At 33.5% G+C, this 18,870-nt stretch overlaps 1 protein-coding gene across 1 annotated transcript in view; it reads left to right on the top strand.

Moving 5' to 3' along the window:
- Window positions 1–18,617, top strand: part of heca (hdc homolog, cell cycle regulator) — a 153,033-nt gene extending 134,416 nt beyond the window's left edge. The window contains exons 3-5 of the mRNA XM_046623307.2: window positions 880–1,068; window positions 2,055–2,240; window positions 2,652–18,617. Of these exons, the coding sequence (XP_046479263.1) occupies window positions 880–1,068; window positions 2,055–2,240; window positions 2,652–2,825 (549 nt within the window). The 3' untranslated portion in view covers window positions 2,826–18,617. The remainder of the gene's footprint in view (window positions 1–879; window positions 1,069–2,054; window positions 2,241–2,651) is intronic.
- The last annotated feature ends 253 nt before the right edge of the window (window positions 18,618–18,870 follow it).

Here is an 18,870-nt window from a genome sequence, read left to right as displayed (position 1 = left end):
CGAACGTAAAGAAATTTATTACCGCTGAAAAAGACTAGATGTAATTTCTTCCAAGTTAACGAAAGGACATCTTTCTTTCATGGTTCAACACATGGATGGACGAATGAACGTTGACACGAGTCGAATCTGTCATCGTCATCATCATCATCCCGGTACATTTTCGGAGTAGAAGATGAGCTTCTAATAAAATTTTTTTTCTCCCCCTGTCGTGGGTAGATATCGCGGTAAATGCGGGGGTGAACTTGGGCCTTCGATGCCCAAGCGGGCACATATGGTCCGTCGGAGTAACCGTCGTTATCACGTTTTTTATGTTACTTAAACCAGAGGACCGTCTCTGGGTAAACGGCAACAGAAGGAAGGGGGGAGGGGGGGGGGGGGGGAACTGAGGGAAAAGTCGAGCTCTACGTTGTGCCGAGCTTATGATCGGGTGGGCTGGTTATTTACGGCGGTTATAAACGTCCGCGTCTGGGGGTTTTCAACGGCAACGAACGAACGAACGAACGAACGAACCACCGCCTCTATTCCAGCTATCCAGCCACCTTGTTCACCCCTGACGGTTTAACGACTAAGGCGGAGGAAATGGGGTGGCAACCTTTGTTGACATCGCGACGTTATTGCTACGAAGGCTCACCGTCAGCTACCGCGAGTTTCGAGAGCCCGCAAAACGGGAGTGGAATATTCAGATTACGATTACCCGCGGTGACGACGCGATTGTCTGCGACTCAGTTTCCGCCCTCATCCCTCGGACCACCTTTTCTGCCGATGCGCGATGTATCCATCTTCGAATATTCTTGCGGATATTTCACACCTTCATCTTACGTGTCTGCAGTTATATAATGCACCGTCTAACCGGACTTCTTTTCTTAACCTTTGTTCCAGATGGAGGACGAGGGTAATCACGGCAACGACGATACGAGGTGCTTCATTTTATCGACCTTGGCTGCGCTCCAGTGGTCCAGGGTATCTTGCGTTCTATGCAGGGCCGCTATGCTCGTTTTTGATAGGTATCCGCTCGTCGATGGAACATTCTTTCTGTCGCCTAGGCAACACTCGATTTCCTGTGCCGAGGTGAGTTTGAATCATAATCTTATTAGCAGGAAAAGTTTCATCAGGTTACTGGTGATAGTTGAGTAATCATGATGAACACGGTAAAAAAGTGTCACTTTAATATATTCAGGATTTCATTCATAGTTGAGAAGAAACTAACTTTTGACCTGAGATGATTACAGTTTGATTACGGGTAGTTTGCTACCACCCTCAAATACTGGTATTCTGATCTCTTACACTCTTCTTGTTGTATACCAACTACCTTCTACGTATGGAGAACGCTCCATTAGTATGATATTCGTAATTCAGCGTGCTCAGAGTACGTCTACTGTCGATAAAAAAGAAAAAAAAATCGACCTGAAGTGTCATCGTTCATACACTTGGTAAGTGACACCTGAATTTCGAAAAGCAGCAATCGTGACGGGGGGATGGCGGTGAACACGTCAGTCAGTGGTGTAACTCCAGAAGCTGGTGGAAGCATGAAGTTCTCACTCGGTAAACAACTGGTCCTCAGAGACTTGTGTCAGGGGGAGAAGTAGAACTAGGAGATGGAGAAGAGGGAGGATCGAGCGGCGGCGCGCTCACAAGCCATGGATAAAACGGAAACTCTACTAAATGGCTAACGAAGATACACGTTGTTTTTGGCGTCGCCTGCACGCCGCCGCCACCGTCAGACTTAATTAGGTGTAATCAGCGCTTCTGCTTGCAGAACGCTTTCGGCTTACTCGCTTTATTTGCAACCGAGGATCTCCACCCCCGGCTCGTTTTCGCCTTCGTTTACACGTACACACCCACTTTCTCTCTATCTTACACACACACACACACACGCACAGCGATGACGAAACTCCTCGGTGTGTCACTCCAGTCGTGAATTGGAAGTCACGGCAAAGTCACCACCGTTCGCCAAAAACTTTGTCGAGTCTTCTCGCGCGTTGGGTTCCAACGAACGCTTTTCGAGCAGCATATGACAACCGAAAAACAACCGTCTCCCGGTTTTTTGATTCCAGGTGAAGGTCGAGGGTCGCACACAATTCTTGTCTGCCGTTTGCATGAGCTGCCTTGAAGGTAGCAATGGGGCTCCTGTTCGTTGTCGCAGCTGCACACAACCCTGGGACGGTTCAAGTCTGGTACTTGGAACGATGTACAGTTACGACATTTTCGCTGCGATGCCATGCTGCACCGAACGCATCAAGGTAAGAGACCACGAACCTTATTTGATGCCTTAATTCAACCCTTACCAACCATCGGGACTCCGTTAGTCAAAACGGCGGGGTAAATCGACGCACTTACAGTCGACTCTCGTTATAAGAACGTTGCGGGGCTGTCACAGTATACTCATCATTTTTCGCTATTCAAACTCTCGGACTCCGGTCATTGGGCTCTAACGGCAATTCCTAATCGTCATCTCGTTGCTCGCCCGTAGTTGACATTTCAGCGAATGAGCCGATTGGCCCATTAACGAGCGGACTTGCAGCGGGCGATGACTGTGGATGTGGCGATGGTGATGGTGGTAGTGGTAGTGGTGCGGAAGGGTTGAGAAGGGGAGGGGGAGGGATGGAGGGGTTATTCGACTCTACAGGGTATCGTTGTCTTCTATGTTGCAGTGCAACAGCTGCCAGAAGCCACTGCTCTTACCACATCAGCGACTGAACTTCTACTCCGACTACAGCCGAGTCTTTGCTTGTCCGCATTGTCGAGCGTTAGACGCGCACTTCGTGAAGCCACTTTCAGCATGCTACACTCGCGAACAGTTTCAGCTCTATAGCCAATGGCCGTAACAGGTGGAGTGTATAGCGCAACGTTTGATCACTGCAAGACCAGCCCCGGTCTCCCTGCATCCGCTGCTCTCTTTGCTGCAGGCGATACTCTGAGAGTCCGTCTGTCTTACGGTGTCCGTTGACGTCCTGCGTTTTTTTTTTTTTCCTTTTCTTTTCGAATCCATATGTAAAGAATAAAGAAGAAGAAGAAGAAAAAGAAGAAGAAGGAAACAACAAGAAAACAATACGAACAACGAAGAGGATGAGGGAAGAAAATTAAACTCATATTTTCTCTCAATGACGAGATAAATAAATAAAAGCGGCCGTTGGTCGATGCAAGAGAAACCGGGTAACAACCGAACCGTGTGTGGTGTTCAGGATATGATACCCGTTATTTTATGTAGCGAGTCCTCGATTATTATGAGAAAATTTTACATTTCTTTTATTTATTTATTTTTTATTTTTTTTTTTTTTTTTATTTTTTCTTCTCTTATACGTTGGGTTTTTTCTTCGTCACCTTCGAGGCAGCTGTTTTGAAGTAAGCCGCACGCTTCGGTTATGGGACGGGTGGCGATGATGGTCCGGGGAGGTGAAAAGTCAACTGCGTACATGCGAGAACATGATTTTTTTTTTTTCTAAATTGCCAACAACGACACAGCACCGAAGAGAAAAAAAAAATAAAACACACTCGTATACATACTATATGTATATTAAACACGAGAACATCGGTAACGTTAAAAAAATGAAAAATAAAAATTTAAAAAGAATAAAAAAACAATTATTTTCATTATATCGATGAGTAAATAAAATACAGCAGGCACGGGGACTACCATTTCATTAATTAGTCAAATTATTATTAATCCAATCAACTTATCTTTATTATATTACACACGCACACACACACACACATACACATGCACGCACAAACGCGTATATATATATTCAAATAAACATGTATGTAAAAATATCTCTTTAAAATAACAAAAAAAAAAAAAAAACACACACACAAACAAAAAAAGAAAAAAAGAAAAAATTATGATGAAAACAAAATTATAATAAAATATGCTATTGTTTGTTACTTAGATACTGGATAACGTTGTGTTCTTTTTTTATCTTCGTTTCTTTCTTCCTTTTTTTTTCCATCTGTTTTTCGTTTATCTTTTCTTTTCCTTCTTACATTTGAATAAGATTTTTTTTTATATATTTTCTATGCGGCTGTGTTGATTTTTTTTATGATTTTTGAACGATCATACAATGGGGTTGAAAGATTGAATCTTTTTATGCCGGATGAAAACGTTTTCAAGTAATCACAATATTACATTCGTTGGACGCTTTTTGGATCGATCACGGTTTGAAACTTTGAACTTAATTCCTAATACCGTATTTTTAACAATTTTTTTTTTTTTTTTTGTTTTTTTTTCAATTATCCTTCTCCAATTTCCAAGTAGGGGAATAACGCGAAATACGTTCTATTCCCCTACCAATGATAAATAAAATTTTAATAATATAAACATTTTTTACACGTGCTCTCGACGTAACACATTATGCAATGTTTTATACGTATGATCGGCGGATATACAATATATATATATATATATATACACATGTATATATATTATATATACATAGGTAGGCGTGTTGTGATTAATGATCTTTCCAATCAGCGATCAAGAAAGTAATGGTAAAAAAAAAAAAAAAAAAAAAAGTGAAAAAATTGAAAAAAAAACATAAACAAATTTTAATCAAATGATTATTAAGATGAATTTCTTAAAGATACCGGTCCAAGTAGAAAAGGGGAACTTAAATTTATGACAATGACGGACAACAAAGTGACCAAATATTGAGAAGGTGGATTGTTTTTTGTATTTGTTTTCCCATTGCGGCGATGCTGGTCGTTGCTGTCCAACTATAGCGGCCGTCTCGCAGACTTACCGCCCACTCGTTCCCAAAATTTAGGAAAACTATTCTACTTAACATCCTGATTAATGCGTATAATATATTTTATCTTGATAAAAGCGAAATAGCGCAAGTGTAATACACACACACACACACACACACACACAAATCTATATATATATGAGCGTGTCAAATTTTACACACTAAAATAATGAAAAAAGAATAGTCATCAACGGAGAAGAAGAAGAAGATGGGAGAAGGTGAAGGTGAAGGTGAAGTAGAAAAGGAAGTCGATGCCAAGATATAATGATGAGAAGCAAATAGAACTTGGAAAGGCTGGTAATAGATGTTTCTTTTCCTTATTTCTTACTATCGTTGTTGTTGTTGTTGTTGTTGTTGTTGTTGTTGTTGGTGTTGTTGTTATTATTATTATTATTATTATTATTATTATTATTATTATTATTATTATTATTACATTATTATAATTTTTTATTATTGTTTAAGCTATAAGAACACTTTGAACAATACCTTCTGTTTTCTCGTCTTCTTTTTCAATTTGGGAAAGAATCTTATTCGAGAAAAATATTGACACCTTACCATCTGCATAGTTTGTGTATTCGGTAAAAAGATTGTAAAATTTTTCACGCAACGATACTTTCGCGTACTTTATTTAGCGTACATTGTAAACATAATTATATATCCTACGAATATATACAAAGATAGAAAAACAATAACGAGTAAAAAAGAGAGAGAAAAAAGCGATGAAACGATCGCATAAGGGAACGAAATTATATACAAATGTATGATGAATCTGTTTATAGACAAAAAAAAAAAAAAATTGGACATCCAAATATACGACGCTATAATTTATCATTATTTTATGTATTCTGTGTCTTGTTCCTCCCCATTCTCTTGATCGAAAATTGACCCAGCTATTGTATGATATACGAATGTTTTGAAATTTCTCAAAGTGCCAAATAATTTATAGGATTTCATTAACGCACGTGTTTGCTGATTTTTTTATTTTTATTTTTATTTTTTTTTTTTTTTTTTTTTTTTTCTCATTCCCTCCCTTGTTCCTATTCTTCCGTTCGGAGTAAACGTTTTCGAGTGAACTGGTTATCCGAGATATCGCACGAGTGATGTAGGAAACCCTAGGAGTAGGTAAACGCTGTGTGAAATTAAAAAAAAAAAAAATTAACCCCAGAGACACACAAACATACACACATACATTGTCCCTAATCACCCACACAGACACGCACGCACAACGAACACTAAATGCGGTGTAACTCCCTACCGTTTTCAATTTTTTGCATACGCAATATACGATAACAAAAGATTAAGAGAGGCAAAAAAAAAAGAAATAAATAAAAATAAATAAATAATTGAAAAAATATTGAAAAAGAAATGTATCAATTTTTAATTACTTTATTTTCTTATTAATTTCCTTATCGTTTTCGCGTGCGTTTCCACACCCGGAAGAGCGCCACCACAGTTCCTATATAACAGAGCGAAGGCCGCGCTTGAAGTGTTGTGTGACGAAGAACGAAACTACCAACCGAGTAAGAAATTGACGATAAAAATGTATTGTTGAAAACGCGAAAGCATAAAAAATAAATTACCTCTACCTGGTAAAAGAACAACCGAGCAATGCAAAAGAAGAAGGATAATTTAATGGTTCGATTGGCTTAAGACCAAAATTAGATCTTATGGATGGATGAGAATGAGACAGGCAGGCAAGAAAAGAAAGAAAAAAAAAAAAAAAAAGAAAAATGAAAGGAGAAGAAAAAAAGAAAGAAAATAAAAAAAAACCCCTATTCAAAGTGATGATCAAACAAGTCTGAATCACGTCATCAATTCACATATTATACACGTATTCATACATGTTTCATTTCCATCACATTTTATAGGTATGCGTACATTATTTCTACGTATATATATATTATATTTGTATATCGAACTTGTACTAGATTTTTCCATTTGGAATAGTATAATATAATCTTTATAACGCGTTAAGAAACACGGTCGATTATGGGCCGTTTGGATTTTCATCGGTTATATATACAGACGAAATTCATTCAGTATAATAACTGACGACGAGTTGAAGTAATTGAAGGGGAAAAGAAAATGTTACTCGGCACAATCGTACGTTACGAAATACCGCCACGTGTGTATAGTAATATTCATAGGCATATGTGTATAGTAATTCTTAGGTACGTTTTTCTTTTCTTTATACATATATATATATTATATAAATATATGTGTATATCTATTCAAATTCCTAGCAGTACAAGTAATTGGTCGTAATTCGTAGCGTACGTTTGAAATAACGTGCAAATGATTAACTTGAAAATCTGTATTTTATACAGAATAAAAGAAAGAAAGTAAACGAAACGAAGCAACGGAATGGAATGGAATGGAATATGCTTTATTCGATACTAGCTGGAGTACGTGATAAAAGTATGAATAAGAATGAGGAAAGAGAAGAAAAAAAAAAAAAAAAAAAAAAACAAAACGAAACAAATAATGGGAAATAAGCGCGGTTTAGTAAAACTATGCGAAACATGTCCGATTGCATATAACGATTACTTTTGATGTTACATCGTGTCGTGAAACAATTAGCGCTTAATTGTATCTTCATTTTTATTTTTCTTTTTTTCTTTTTCCCGCTGTTGTTTGTTTCGTATATAGTTTTTCATGTATTTTTACATCACACAACTGTAACAAATGTGTGAAGATATATTCGTCGGTAACCGAATAACGCATGCATAGATCTGAGATTGCATGTGGGTAATAGATATGATTATGTAATACACGTTGAAAGAATTTAATTGAGCTTGAATTAATAGGCTTTTGTTAAGTAAGGACTGTGCGATATTGATGTGCTTTTTTATATGTATGATATACGTACACGTAAGACAGATCGTGATTATTTATAATGCGAAAAACTCGATGATACGGGAGCGAGATTTTTAAATCAATTGTCTGAAACAAGGCGATTGAACCGATGAGTGATCGATCGGAATTTTTCATTCAATCGAGCGACGAAGGAAATCCATCGACGAATTTTGTATGAAATGAAATGAAAGGAAATGTAACGTATTTTACTCATGGGGCTAAGAAACTAAAAATTGAAAAATAAAGAAAACCTACGATTTAAGTAATACGTAGGTTTAGGGATCGGGTAGAGAGTTTAGTATTGGTGCAATATACAGGCATGAGTACACGATCCGTAAATATATAAAACACACCGTAAGATCGGAATTCGATACATTTTCTTCCCCCCTTGTTGAATAAACAAAACGGAGATTATACGTAAATTTGTAACGTGGAAAAAAAAAAACATGGACATTGGATTTTGTATTCTTTCCATGCGAATAAAGTTTGTTGTAGAATTTTAGGTTTGTATTTGAAAAGAAATTTAGATATACGATGTATTTGCTACGCATGTATATGTATATAAATCATGCATATATATATATATATTAGGGTTTAACGCGTACGACGAAAGGTAACCTTTTTTTATCCCGGTGATTGTTGTATACACTATTTTCTACTTTTTTCTATCAAAACGATAGATTTTATATGATAATCGATTCGGGGAGGAGGTAAGGTAGTGTAAGAATGAGAGAAAAAAAGAGAGAGACGAATGAAAATACGATTTTGTATCGACGTTTTTAAAAGAGAAAATGAGAGAGAAAAAAGATATTTATTGGTAGGCATACCTACGACCGATGATTAACAAACTCACGAAAATTCATACGGCATGCCGAGAACTGATGTAGAAACGGTAGAAACTATAAAAAAAGAAAAAAAGAAAAAAAGTAACACGTGTAAAAATGTTATAAACGTAAGTTCAATTCGTCAAATCGGTCGGTAATGCGTCAACGTATAATATACATATATACATGTACTTTATACATACTTATCCCGAAATCATTCGTTCGGCTTTACTAACGCAATTCATTATGTAGATCAGTAAAATTTTGTAAAATTTTTTTCAATATTCGATAAAGCAATCTACCCGATAGAGCGCGCGGTGTTTTTCGATAAAATAAGGATTAAGAGAGGAGATACGCAATAAGCGAAACGGATTAAACAAAGATGTGAAGAAAAGACAAGTAAAAAAAAAAAAAAATTAAAAAAAAAAAAAATCAAGGAAAAAAAACGGAGACGAGACGGAAAAATGAACGATTATGAGTGGTTGAATTATGAATAGAGTCTAGAATAATAATTACGTAATTATAAATATAGAGGTTTGAATCATCGATAACGTAATATAATACTATTATTATTATTATTATTATCATATATATATATATACTATATAAAAATATTTTAAGTGACTATTAAGGTTTTTCGAGTGTTCGTGTTGCTGCTTTTTCTCAGGGTTCGAGGGGAGTAAAAAGGAAGGAGGAAATAATCGAAGAAAAAATGATCCGGTTAGACGTCGTCATTAACGTGATTTTTATTTTCGTATTTTTTTTTTTTTTTTTTTTTTTTTTAATTACGATGCTTTATTTTCGTTATTGGCTTCGATTATTGGACGAAACGAATTTGAAGAAACGCAAGGATGAAAAAATATTCTTTTAGAAATGAATCAACCAAAAGAGCCGGGAATGAAAATATGTTAATGCAACTGCTGGACAAACAGTTGCGCATAACTCATAAAGAATCACCAGATTTTTATTAAACACACACACATATATATTTCATTTTCTTCACTTATCGACGATCGAATTTAAGGTCAGGATCGAGAATTAATATTTAAGGAATATTATAGTACGAAATGATTAGAATAGGGAAAAGTATATACGATATAATAAATAGACAAGCTATAACTTACGTTAAATCGTGCGAGGAGATATCGAGTGGTCAAAGTTCGGGTAAATATATAAATTATTATTATTATTATTAATAATAATTAAATATTAAGTAAACGACAGAGTATAATCCTTTTTTTTTTTTCATTTCCGTTTTATACGTGTAGTAGAATATAAACTGTGTCATATTAACGTTCAAATTCTGAGTAAGTAATTGAATTACAACAACAACAACAACAACAACAACAACAACAACAACAACAATAATAATAATAATAATAGTATCGATAACTATTTGTACAAGTTTATTAATTAAATATTAGCTGACATTTTTTCCTAGGATGACGTGTTTGAATCTATTTGATAATTGACATGAAAAAAATGATAAATTATCGGTGTATAATATAATAACAAATAACGATAACAATAACGATAAACTAAAACAGTAATGTAGGTATAATAATAATAACAATAATAATAATAGCGTGTAAGAATTTTCAGCTGTGGTAGACAACTAGATATTTAATTACTGATCATTATGAGCGTGAAAAATAATTATATATTTATTCATATATAATCTATTTAAATAGAAACTGAAATGAGATACAAAAGAGGAAGAGACGGTGTAAAGGAAAAATGGAAAATTCATTTAAAAAAATATAATAATAATAATAATTATAATAACAACAGTAATAATCATTTAATTGAATTAAATCGGGAAGTGCGATCGAATTCCCGTTAAAATAACATGGATCGGGAGTTAAAATTCGGAAGTAAAGATGATGACAAAATCTTTCATTTGCGTAACGCGTTAAGAATATATTAAAAAGTCGAAGAAGTAACGGAAAAAAAGCAAACAAACAAACAAATCAACCGGTAAGAAGCGTAACTAACAAATTGTGTATAAAGAAAATCAGTTTACAAACGCTATACGTAATATTTCATTTATCCGAGATAGGATATGATATGCGGAAAAGACTTCAAGAAAAAAAAAAAAAAAAAAAAAACGCTAATAATAATCCCGCGCAGGCATATGAATTAAATACAATGCGTTTATATTCATATGTGTAAATTGCCATTCGCACACATATAACACGTTGCACGTGTAACAACTCATTAATCGTCTGTGTTGAAGTGAAAAATGAAAATAAAAAATAAAAAAAAGAAATCAAATTTAAACTATACTAATTATTATTATTATCTTCATACGTATACATGCAAGTATATATACAAATATATGTATATATTTGTGTACCATTCAATTAACCGTCACGAATTATGCTCATCACCTATCCCGCATAATTACGAGAGAATTGTTACAATTCAATTATTCGCCACCGTCTGGATAATTTACACCCGATATATAGTGCAGTTGGTTCGTATATATTAACATTATCACGTACAGAACAGTTTGAACGAAAGAATGAAAATAGACGAATAAAGTGACGGTTAGAGAAATAAAAAATCATATAAAAATACAAATGAAGACATAAATTTAGAACAAAAGACATTATAAATGGGTAACATTACATTTGTTGAAGGAAGAAAGAAAAAAATAAAAAAAAACAAAAAACAGTCTAGAAAAATAAGAAAGGAGAAAAAGTAATAATAATAAGGCGTGCTATTAGAACGTAGACCTCAAGAGGACGGTACGTAAAAATGGTGATATTTTGTGATCAACCAGCGTTAAGCTAAAAATCCATCTCACAAGAAAAAAAAAAAAAAAGATGAAGAAGAGAAGAAGAAAGATAAAACTAAAATTAAAAAATTGAAAAATTAAAAAAAAAAAGAAAAAAAGTTTTAGCAAATTTTGTTTCACGTTTTATTTTTCGATTTGATAAAAGAATATTATAATATAGCTTCGGTAAAATAATAATATACTAATAATAATATATAATGTAGTATATAACATAACTATATATATATATATATATATATATATGTAATAGATAACGTTGTAGGTTATATTCACGACATCGCTCCGGTCTATAACTTCAGGCGCAAGAATCGAAGTCGCAATTTTAGTACTATTTGTTCGTCGTTATTATATACTGGGTGTGTGTGTTTTTTTTTTTCTCCTTTTTTTCTCTCAAATCCCTAATCCTGTTCCCTAATGTTTTCTCTGTTCCCTATTGTTTTCTCTGTTATTGAATGAAGAAATTTTCTTCCCTCTCTGTGTTTGAGTCTTATCGAAAGAGTTTTTGTTGCGAAGAAAGAAAAAGAAAAAGAAAAGAAACACACAAGAATAACAGCAGTCGTTTTAAAAATCAATATTACGTGTTATATTAGATCATTTTATATTGCATAGCATATTATTATAACAGAATTATAATCACTAAATAATTATGTATAGTTTCAATTGATTACACGGTTTAATGTTGATATGTTACGATTAAAACGAAGAAATAATTGATGAAAGGAAAAAAAGAATACAAATAACAATAATATCGGCAAATAATAATGATAATAAATAATAATAATAAAGTACCGTTGTATAACATTGTTTTTTGTTTCATGTATGAAAGAAGAAGAAGAAAGGAAAAAAAAAAATTAAAGGAAGATAGAAAACTCGTGTAACACTGATTATTCAAATATAATAATAATATTATTACAATCTCACATTATATCTATAGCAATAGCCTTATTGTGATCGCAACTCATGGATACCAGATTCAAAACATTTTATAAAAAGCCACGGACGACACTCTCATCTTAGATTTACGCTCGTATTATCCGAAGGTCTTAATTACAACTCTTTCTTTTTTTTCTTTCCACCCTCTTTGCTTACGTGCAGATTATTAAAATGCCAGTCACACATAGGAGGAGATTTTCATTAGCGGGATGAAAACTCGGCTAGCCGTAGAATTTTTTCAAACGAAAAGATTTTCCCTTGATTTTATTATTCCTCGGCATTTTGACTTTCCTAATTTCGATTTATCGATGACGGTATGTGATTGAAAATAAAGTGAATCCGTGGTGTCGTGATCCCTGTTTTCCAGCCCCTTTCGAGGGCAAAACCTGCCTAAAAAGTAAAATAAAATTTAAAGAGAGGAAAAAAAAAACCGAAAACAAATTAAAAAAAAAAGAGAGAGAGAGAGAGAAAATCTACCTATCAACAACATTTTATCGAGATACGTACAAAAAGAGAATATTAATACAAATACAAAAACAAACAAATGCATCGTACTAAATACTACTAACCACAGATATAGAGAAGATTACAATATTATAAAAGCCTTTTTACGTGTTGTGCCACAGAATTTACGAGGATGACGAGGGATATTGATTCAATCCTGTAAGAAAAGAAAATAAGATACAGTGGGAATATGAAAATGAAAGTAAACATTTTCTCGAACTTCCAACAACGTCGTATTTTTTAAAAATTTTTTATTTATTTTTTATTTTTTTGTTGTATTTCCGATGCCACAACACGCCGGGCCAAATTCTTTTTTTTTTTTTTGTCAATACAATTTCTACAATGCCGTCAATTCTCGGGTCATCCTCTGATCCGTACAGCATAATCCCGATTAAGTTTAACAGATTTTTAACCCCAAGCATCGACATCCGACCACCTCAACTTCAATCTCAGTTTCAAACGCAGTTATCTATCATTAACCGATGTTGAAAGGGAAATTACTTTATTCTAAAACAGAATTACATATAAGAGAACGAAGGAAATCAGCCGATTACTTTTGCGAAATAACATTTATTTTACTAAAAAAAAAAATGAAGGGCAAAGAAAGATGGAAAGAAATAAGAGGCAAGCTGCTTTTCGACCAAATCTAGTAAAGTGAAACGCGATTAAAGCTCGGTGAAAAAAGAAGGAAGAAGAAACTAGATGATGTGAAATATTGATTAGAGACCGAGAGGTGAGACTGACCCCTATGGATATCTATAATGTGGCTTCCCGGAAGCCCTTTGCCTGAAAGAAGGCTTAGTAAAGAGGGCGGCCTCGTGAAAAATCGCCCTTCTCAAGGGTTGAAGCGTTGGTGTTGGTTATACGCACACTTTCCGGTATCACGGTCGCGTTATAATTCCCTCCCAACTTTTCCACGCCGTTTAATCTCTTTTCAAGAATTTCGTAAAAGTTGAGGAAAAAATAAAAAAAAAAAAAAACACCTATTTTAACACTTTCAGAATTACTACGACGAAAAGGCGAGCCGAAGTCGCGGAAGTTTAAAAATTCGACATTTATTCCAGACGTTTCTTTCCTTCAATGAATTTACTTTCTTTTTTTCGCCGAATTGTCTCACTAATTTTTTTTTTTTTTTTTTTTTTTCTCTTCCAACTGCTAAGAAGGCGAACATTTTCAGGAAGTTTAACTAACGATGGATGAAATCGATCACTGGAGTAACCTTTGCAAGGAATAAAAACACAAAGCGACGGAAAAAAGTCGAGATCAAGGAGCAGAGATAACAGTGAAGACGTGCTGGAGTAGTTTCAGAGTGTGAGAAGAAAGGTGAAAAATTAATTTCGACAAATCTCGGGGGATCGGATTTTGGTTTTTCAAGTTTGGTCTGACAATGAGATGGAAGTTTGAAGGTTGGATGTTGACAAAGGTACAAATGTACATAGGAAGATGATATTGTTATTACATACCCTATATCACTGTCCCTCTGCTGACGCGGGTTTTTTTACATATTAAAAAGAGAAAACTACAAAGTTGCGTTCGGGCGAATTGAACAGCGTTTTGAAAGAGTTCTTTATCACACCTATAACGATAAAATGTACAAGGTTCGATGTATAATATGTAGAAACGGTGTGTGGTACGGAAGAGGAAAATAGAAATCGTGTAATCTTTCATAATTTCTACATCGCATTCCGTTTCCTTGATCTTTAGAATTATGCGCGAGGTATTTAACGTGTATAAATAGCTACTTATATGATATATTTGATATTTTAAGAGAGTGAAATGGCGCGTGCTTTCGTTACGACATGTTAACATTGACGCCGTAAACAACGTGCATGATGGGATATTTTATTAGCGAAAAGTAATGAAATAAATACAAGAAAATATATGATGGACAAAACTACGATGTTACTAAACAATTTTTCTTTCGCTCTAACGCAACGGCCGATATAAATTGATGAAGGAAGAAAAACAAATTAAAAAATAACGCAAAGTACTATAAATACCTAAATAATGATAATAATCATAGTTAAAATAATAACAATAATACTAATAATAATAATAATAATGATTATGGTGGAAATAGAAATTAAAAAATTCCGATAGTAGATTTAGACCAAGATGATACGATATCAGTTATCGAAATACACGGTTTAATGAAAACAGTGTCGCAGGGTTGAATTGACATTATTCAAAACCGTTTTACGTTTCTTAATCGAATCTTGATGTTATAGATGTTTTTCGTTTTCATCGTTATTAGTTGCATTCTTTTATTATCTTATTAATCTTGCCAGATTTCACTTTGCACATTTTCAACAGCTATTTTCGTAAAAATTACATATAGCTGAGGTTTGTTATATATATTATATATATATTTACATTAAACAATTAATCCGATTCAGTTGATACAATAATAATTGTTCCAAGAAAATTAATTCTCACAGTATAACATATATTATGAACGATGCGTTTAACAGCTTGCAGAAAAATATATGTGTACATAAATATAAATTGGCGCGTTTCGAGATAACATATAATTCAACATTAATCGCTATGCATAGTTGTATAATCTAATGATAGTTGTAACAATAATATCGATAACGTTAGGGCTTAGCAGGTAATTATTAGGAACTTTTTTTTTTTTTTATGTCTTCTGTACAAGCATTATTATAAATAATCTTAACATTCAATTGTATGAATGGGCGTGCGAATGTTGCTAAAAGTCTCCTCCACATATTTAACCACGTAATATAATAATCGATTAAACGTATTTTATGATACATGTTTAACAATAATTAATCATATATTTTGTCGATATATAATAATAACAGCAATATACATGTATTAAAATCGTGCGTAACGTGTACTTGATAAAAAACGAAAAAAAAAAAAAAAAAAAAATGGAAAAAAAAATTTCGCGGACAATTTTTACTACTATCAAACCATGATTGGTGACGCAAGTAATTATAATAATAATTGATTAAACTAACGACGAAAACATAAAACTTAGAATGAAGACGATCGGTAAAAATTGAACGATTATGATTCGTGAGAAATTGACGCCAAACTTTTTGAAAACTTTTTTCTAAATTTTCTAATGCACTATTATTGCTATTATATACGATATGCGTACATTTATGCATAATGCTTAAGGGCTAAGTTCGGGATTGTACGGATTAGGGATATTATATATTATAGTATTGATAAAAGCGAGCTGGTAAGAAAATGAATTAAGAATCTAAATTAAGAATTTCGTATGTATTCGCTATTGTAGGAAAATCGGGGCATTTTAATTCGGCTGTGTCAAAACGATGATTAAAAAAAAAAGAGGGGAAGAAACGATATAGAAAAAGTTGAAAAAAAAAAAAAAAAAATGGGGGGAAACGTTTAAAATCATAGATTTGATAAGGCGTAAAATTAGAATGATAATTTTTGTACCCTATTTTTTTAACAATTGGTGTCGATCGAGCGAGTCTCTCGCCTGTAAAATATACAGTATAAGGTGTATAATGTGTATAACCTAAGGTGAGAGAGATCGCGGAAACAAATGAAAAGCAAAAAAGAAGAAAAAAAAAATACGAAAAGGAAAAGCTTGGAATTTATCAAAATTAACTTATTAAACATACGAGTAACGATCAGGCTATCCTTACCTAGTTTTTGTAATTGCGATTACATTCTTATTACGGCATGTAATTATCGTCAGGCATAGAATAAAGAAAGCAGGTATTAGAAATCGGCAAACGCGTTAACGAATAATTACTCGCAAAATGACTCGGATCAAAAAAAGGGGTAAAACAAAAGAAAAGGATGAAGAAAATTGAGAAAACGAAGGACAGAAAAAATACTGATATTTGCCCAAAAACTTAGCCCAAAATTTTCTTCAAAATTCTTCCAAAATTCTCGTACAATGAAAGATAAACGAATAATGTTTATTAATGTTATAAACTAAGACGAGGATACGTTCATCCCATCTCTGCAGTCTACGAATGAAATTCCTGTCAAATAATATAAAATCATCATTATTTTATAGTATATTAATACGAAAAATCGTAAAATAACGTATATACGTTTTGCTCGAATTCAACAACTCGCTGTGTTGTCGGATACACGTATTGTTAGACAGGTATTTTCACGAATGTAATAACGATAATTTATTACGCGTATTCATAACTTTATAAATCGTACACTTGATAGTATGACGGCATAAATTCAACGTTAATAATCGATTAGGTAAGCACGTAATGATAATAATACCTAGTAATGTAATAATAATCCTAACGTTTGTTATGATTAAGTTAGTGACAATGACATTGACGACGATGATAATTACGGCGACACTGGCGACGGCGACGACGATTATTATTATTATTATTATTACATTTAAACGTAATTAAATTATGATAAATTAATAGTGTTACCAACCGATCGGAACGGCAAGGAAGCAGCTCGGGAGCGATTCAAAATAATAACGAAGTATTTTGAAATGCAAATCATGCGCAAATTGATGCTGGTAGTGCGGACCAAACGGGACAACTGACAGAAAAGATGAATAGAGACTTTCGAAAGGAAATTTAAAAAAAGGAAAAAACGCTGACTAAAAATAAGAAAAAAAAAAAAAAAGAAAACAATGAACAAACGAGGGTAAAAGTGTAAATTTAACGCCGCTCCATCGGAAAGTCAACGGTTCAAGTCGTTCGTACCTATAGTGATTAATTAGTAAGCGTTAAAGGCGATTCTGTCCGATCGAACGCGAATGGGAGAAAAAAAAAAAGAAAAAAATTTCGTCGCGAAATTCCATTCGTCGATGAAAAGAAGAAGGAAAAAAAAAAAAAAACATCGACAAGAAATTTTTGCGACCTCGGTATAATTCTCTGCATTCAACGTGATTGTTACACGCGTTTATTTTGGACAGACTCGCTTACAACGGGAAAACCGTAATTGGCTACGTGGTATTCAAAAGCGATACGATATGCTGAAATTTTTTAATAAGGCATGTAATATAAAATTACGTAAAATTAATTTTTCTCAACCGTGTAATGTGCGCAACGTTATGGAAGTAATCCGGTCGAGAATATTTCGCGGATCGTATGTTTGTTTTTTGCTTTCTCTTTAGATCTCTAGTTTCCTTAATTTTTTTTTTTTTCCATACGGAAAATTTTTCACAATACATGAAACGTCGAAGCGTTGAGACTAATCGAAGAAAATTAATGCTAACGAAACGAATTCTTATGATATATATATATATATATTGTATACACGTGTCAGTTGATTCACGTTCCAAGGATTGTTGGACGACCGCGCGGCTACTGCTGATAAACGTGAATATTATAGGCTGTTATTATTTTTGTAAAATTTTCAGAAAAAAAGAACCAAAAAAAAAAAAAAAAAAAAATCCTAATTAATTGGCATTGTATTATTGTATTATACGGATCGTGATATAAGTAATTTTACGCAGTTTCGTACGCCTGTAAGTCGTCGTCCTTCTCTCCTCTTGCATCGCGCGTGAGTCTCCCTCCGTCGAAATAAGTGAAGAAAGAAGAAAAAAATAAAAACAAAAAAAAAAAAAAACAAATCCCTTTGCACTTGATGGAAGTAATTTTTCTACGCGATTTTTCTGACATCTCGGTAAATGAATAAAATAAGATATGATATGAAAAAAAAAAATTAATAAAAAAGCAAAGAAATAAAATAAGAAACTTAAGTTTAAGTTCGTCGTGATTATTCCAGGGACAGCTGCGCTGCCACCTGCGAAGCGTGTAAACCGCGCGTTCGATATTGTTCGTTGTAAATTTAAGGATGATTTAATTCTCCTCGGGAATTGTCGCTTAATTATCGTATATAAACTATTAGATATCAATATCACCACTCGTCGACTGCGCGTGTGCGCATTATTGAGAGGGAAACAAAGAAAAAAAAAAAAGTGGAAAAGGAAAAAAGGATATAAAAGGATAAAAAGAAATATAATGTCAAGTAAAAATGATAACCGCTTAATCGTTAAGTCTGCGACAAACGATTGTAATTGGCAAAAAGAAAGGAAAGAAAGAAAAGAAAAAAAAGAAATAATCAACGCATTCTCCGCGCATTTTGCAACTTTTGAATAATTCGACAGTGAAAGTTTAAATTCTTGTGTCAGAACACGTTGCCTTTTGATGTTCGAAATATATCAGGGGACGATTTTAATATATTGACGAGTGATGATGAGCGCTGTGCATTGATT

Source organism: Neodiprion pinetum, chromosome 4 (genome assembly GCF_021155775.2).
Source record: "Neodiprion pinetum isolate iyNeoPine1 chromosome 4, iyNeoPine1.2, whole genome shotgun sequence".
NCBI classification, from domain to species: domain Eukaryota; kingdom Metazoa; phylum Arthropoda; class Insecta; order Hymenoptera; family Diprionidae; genus Neodiprion; species Neodiprion pinetum.
Note: the sequence above shows the minus strand (reverse complement) of the source record. Positions and strands in the feature narration are given on the sequence as shown.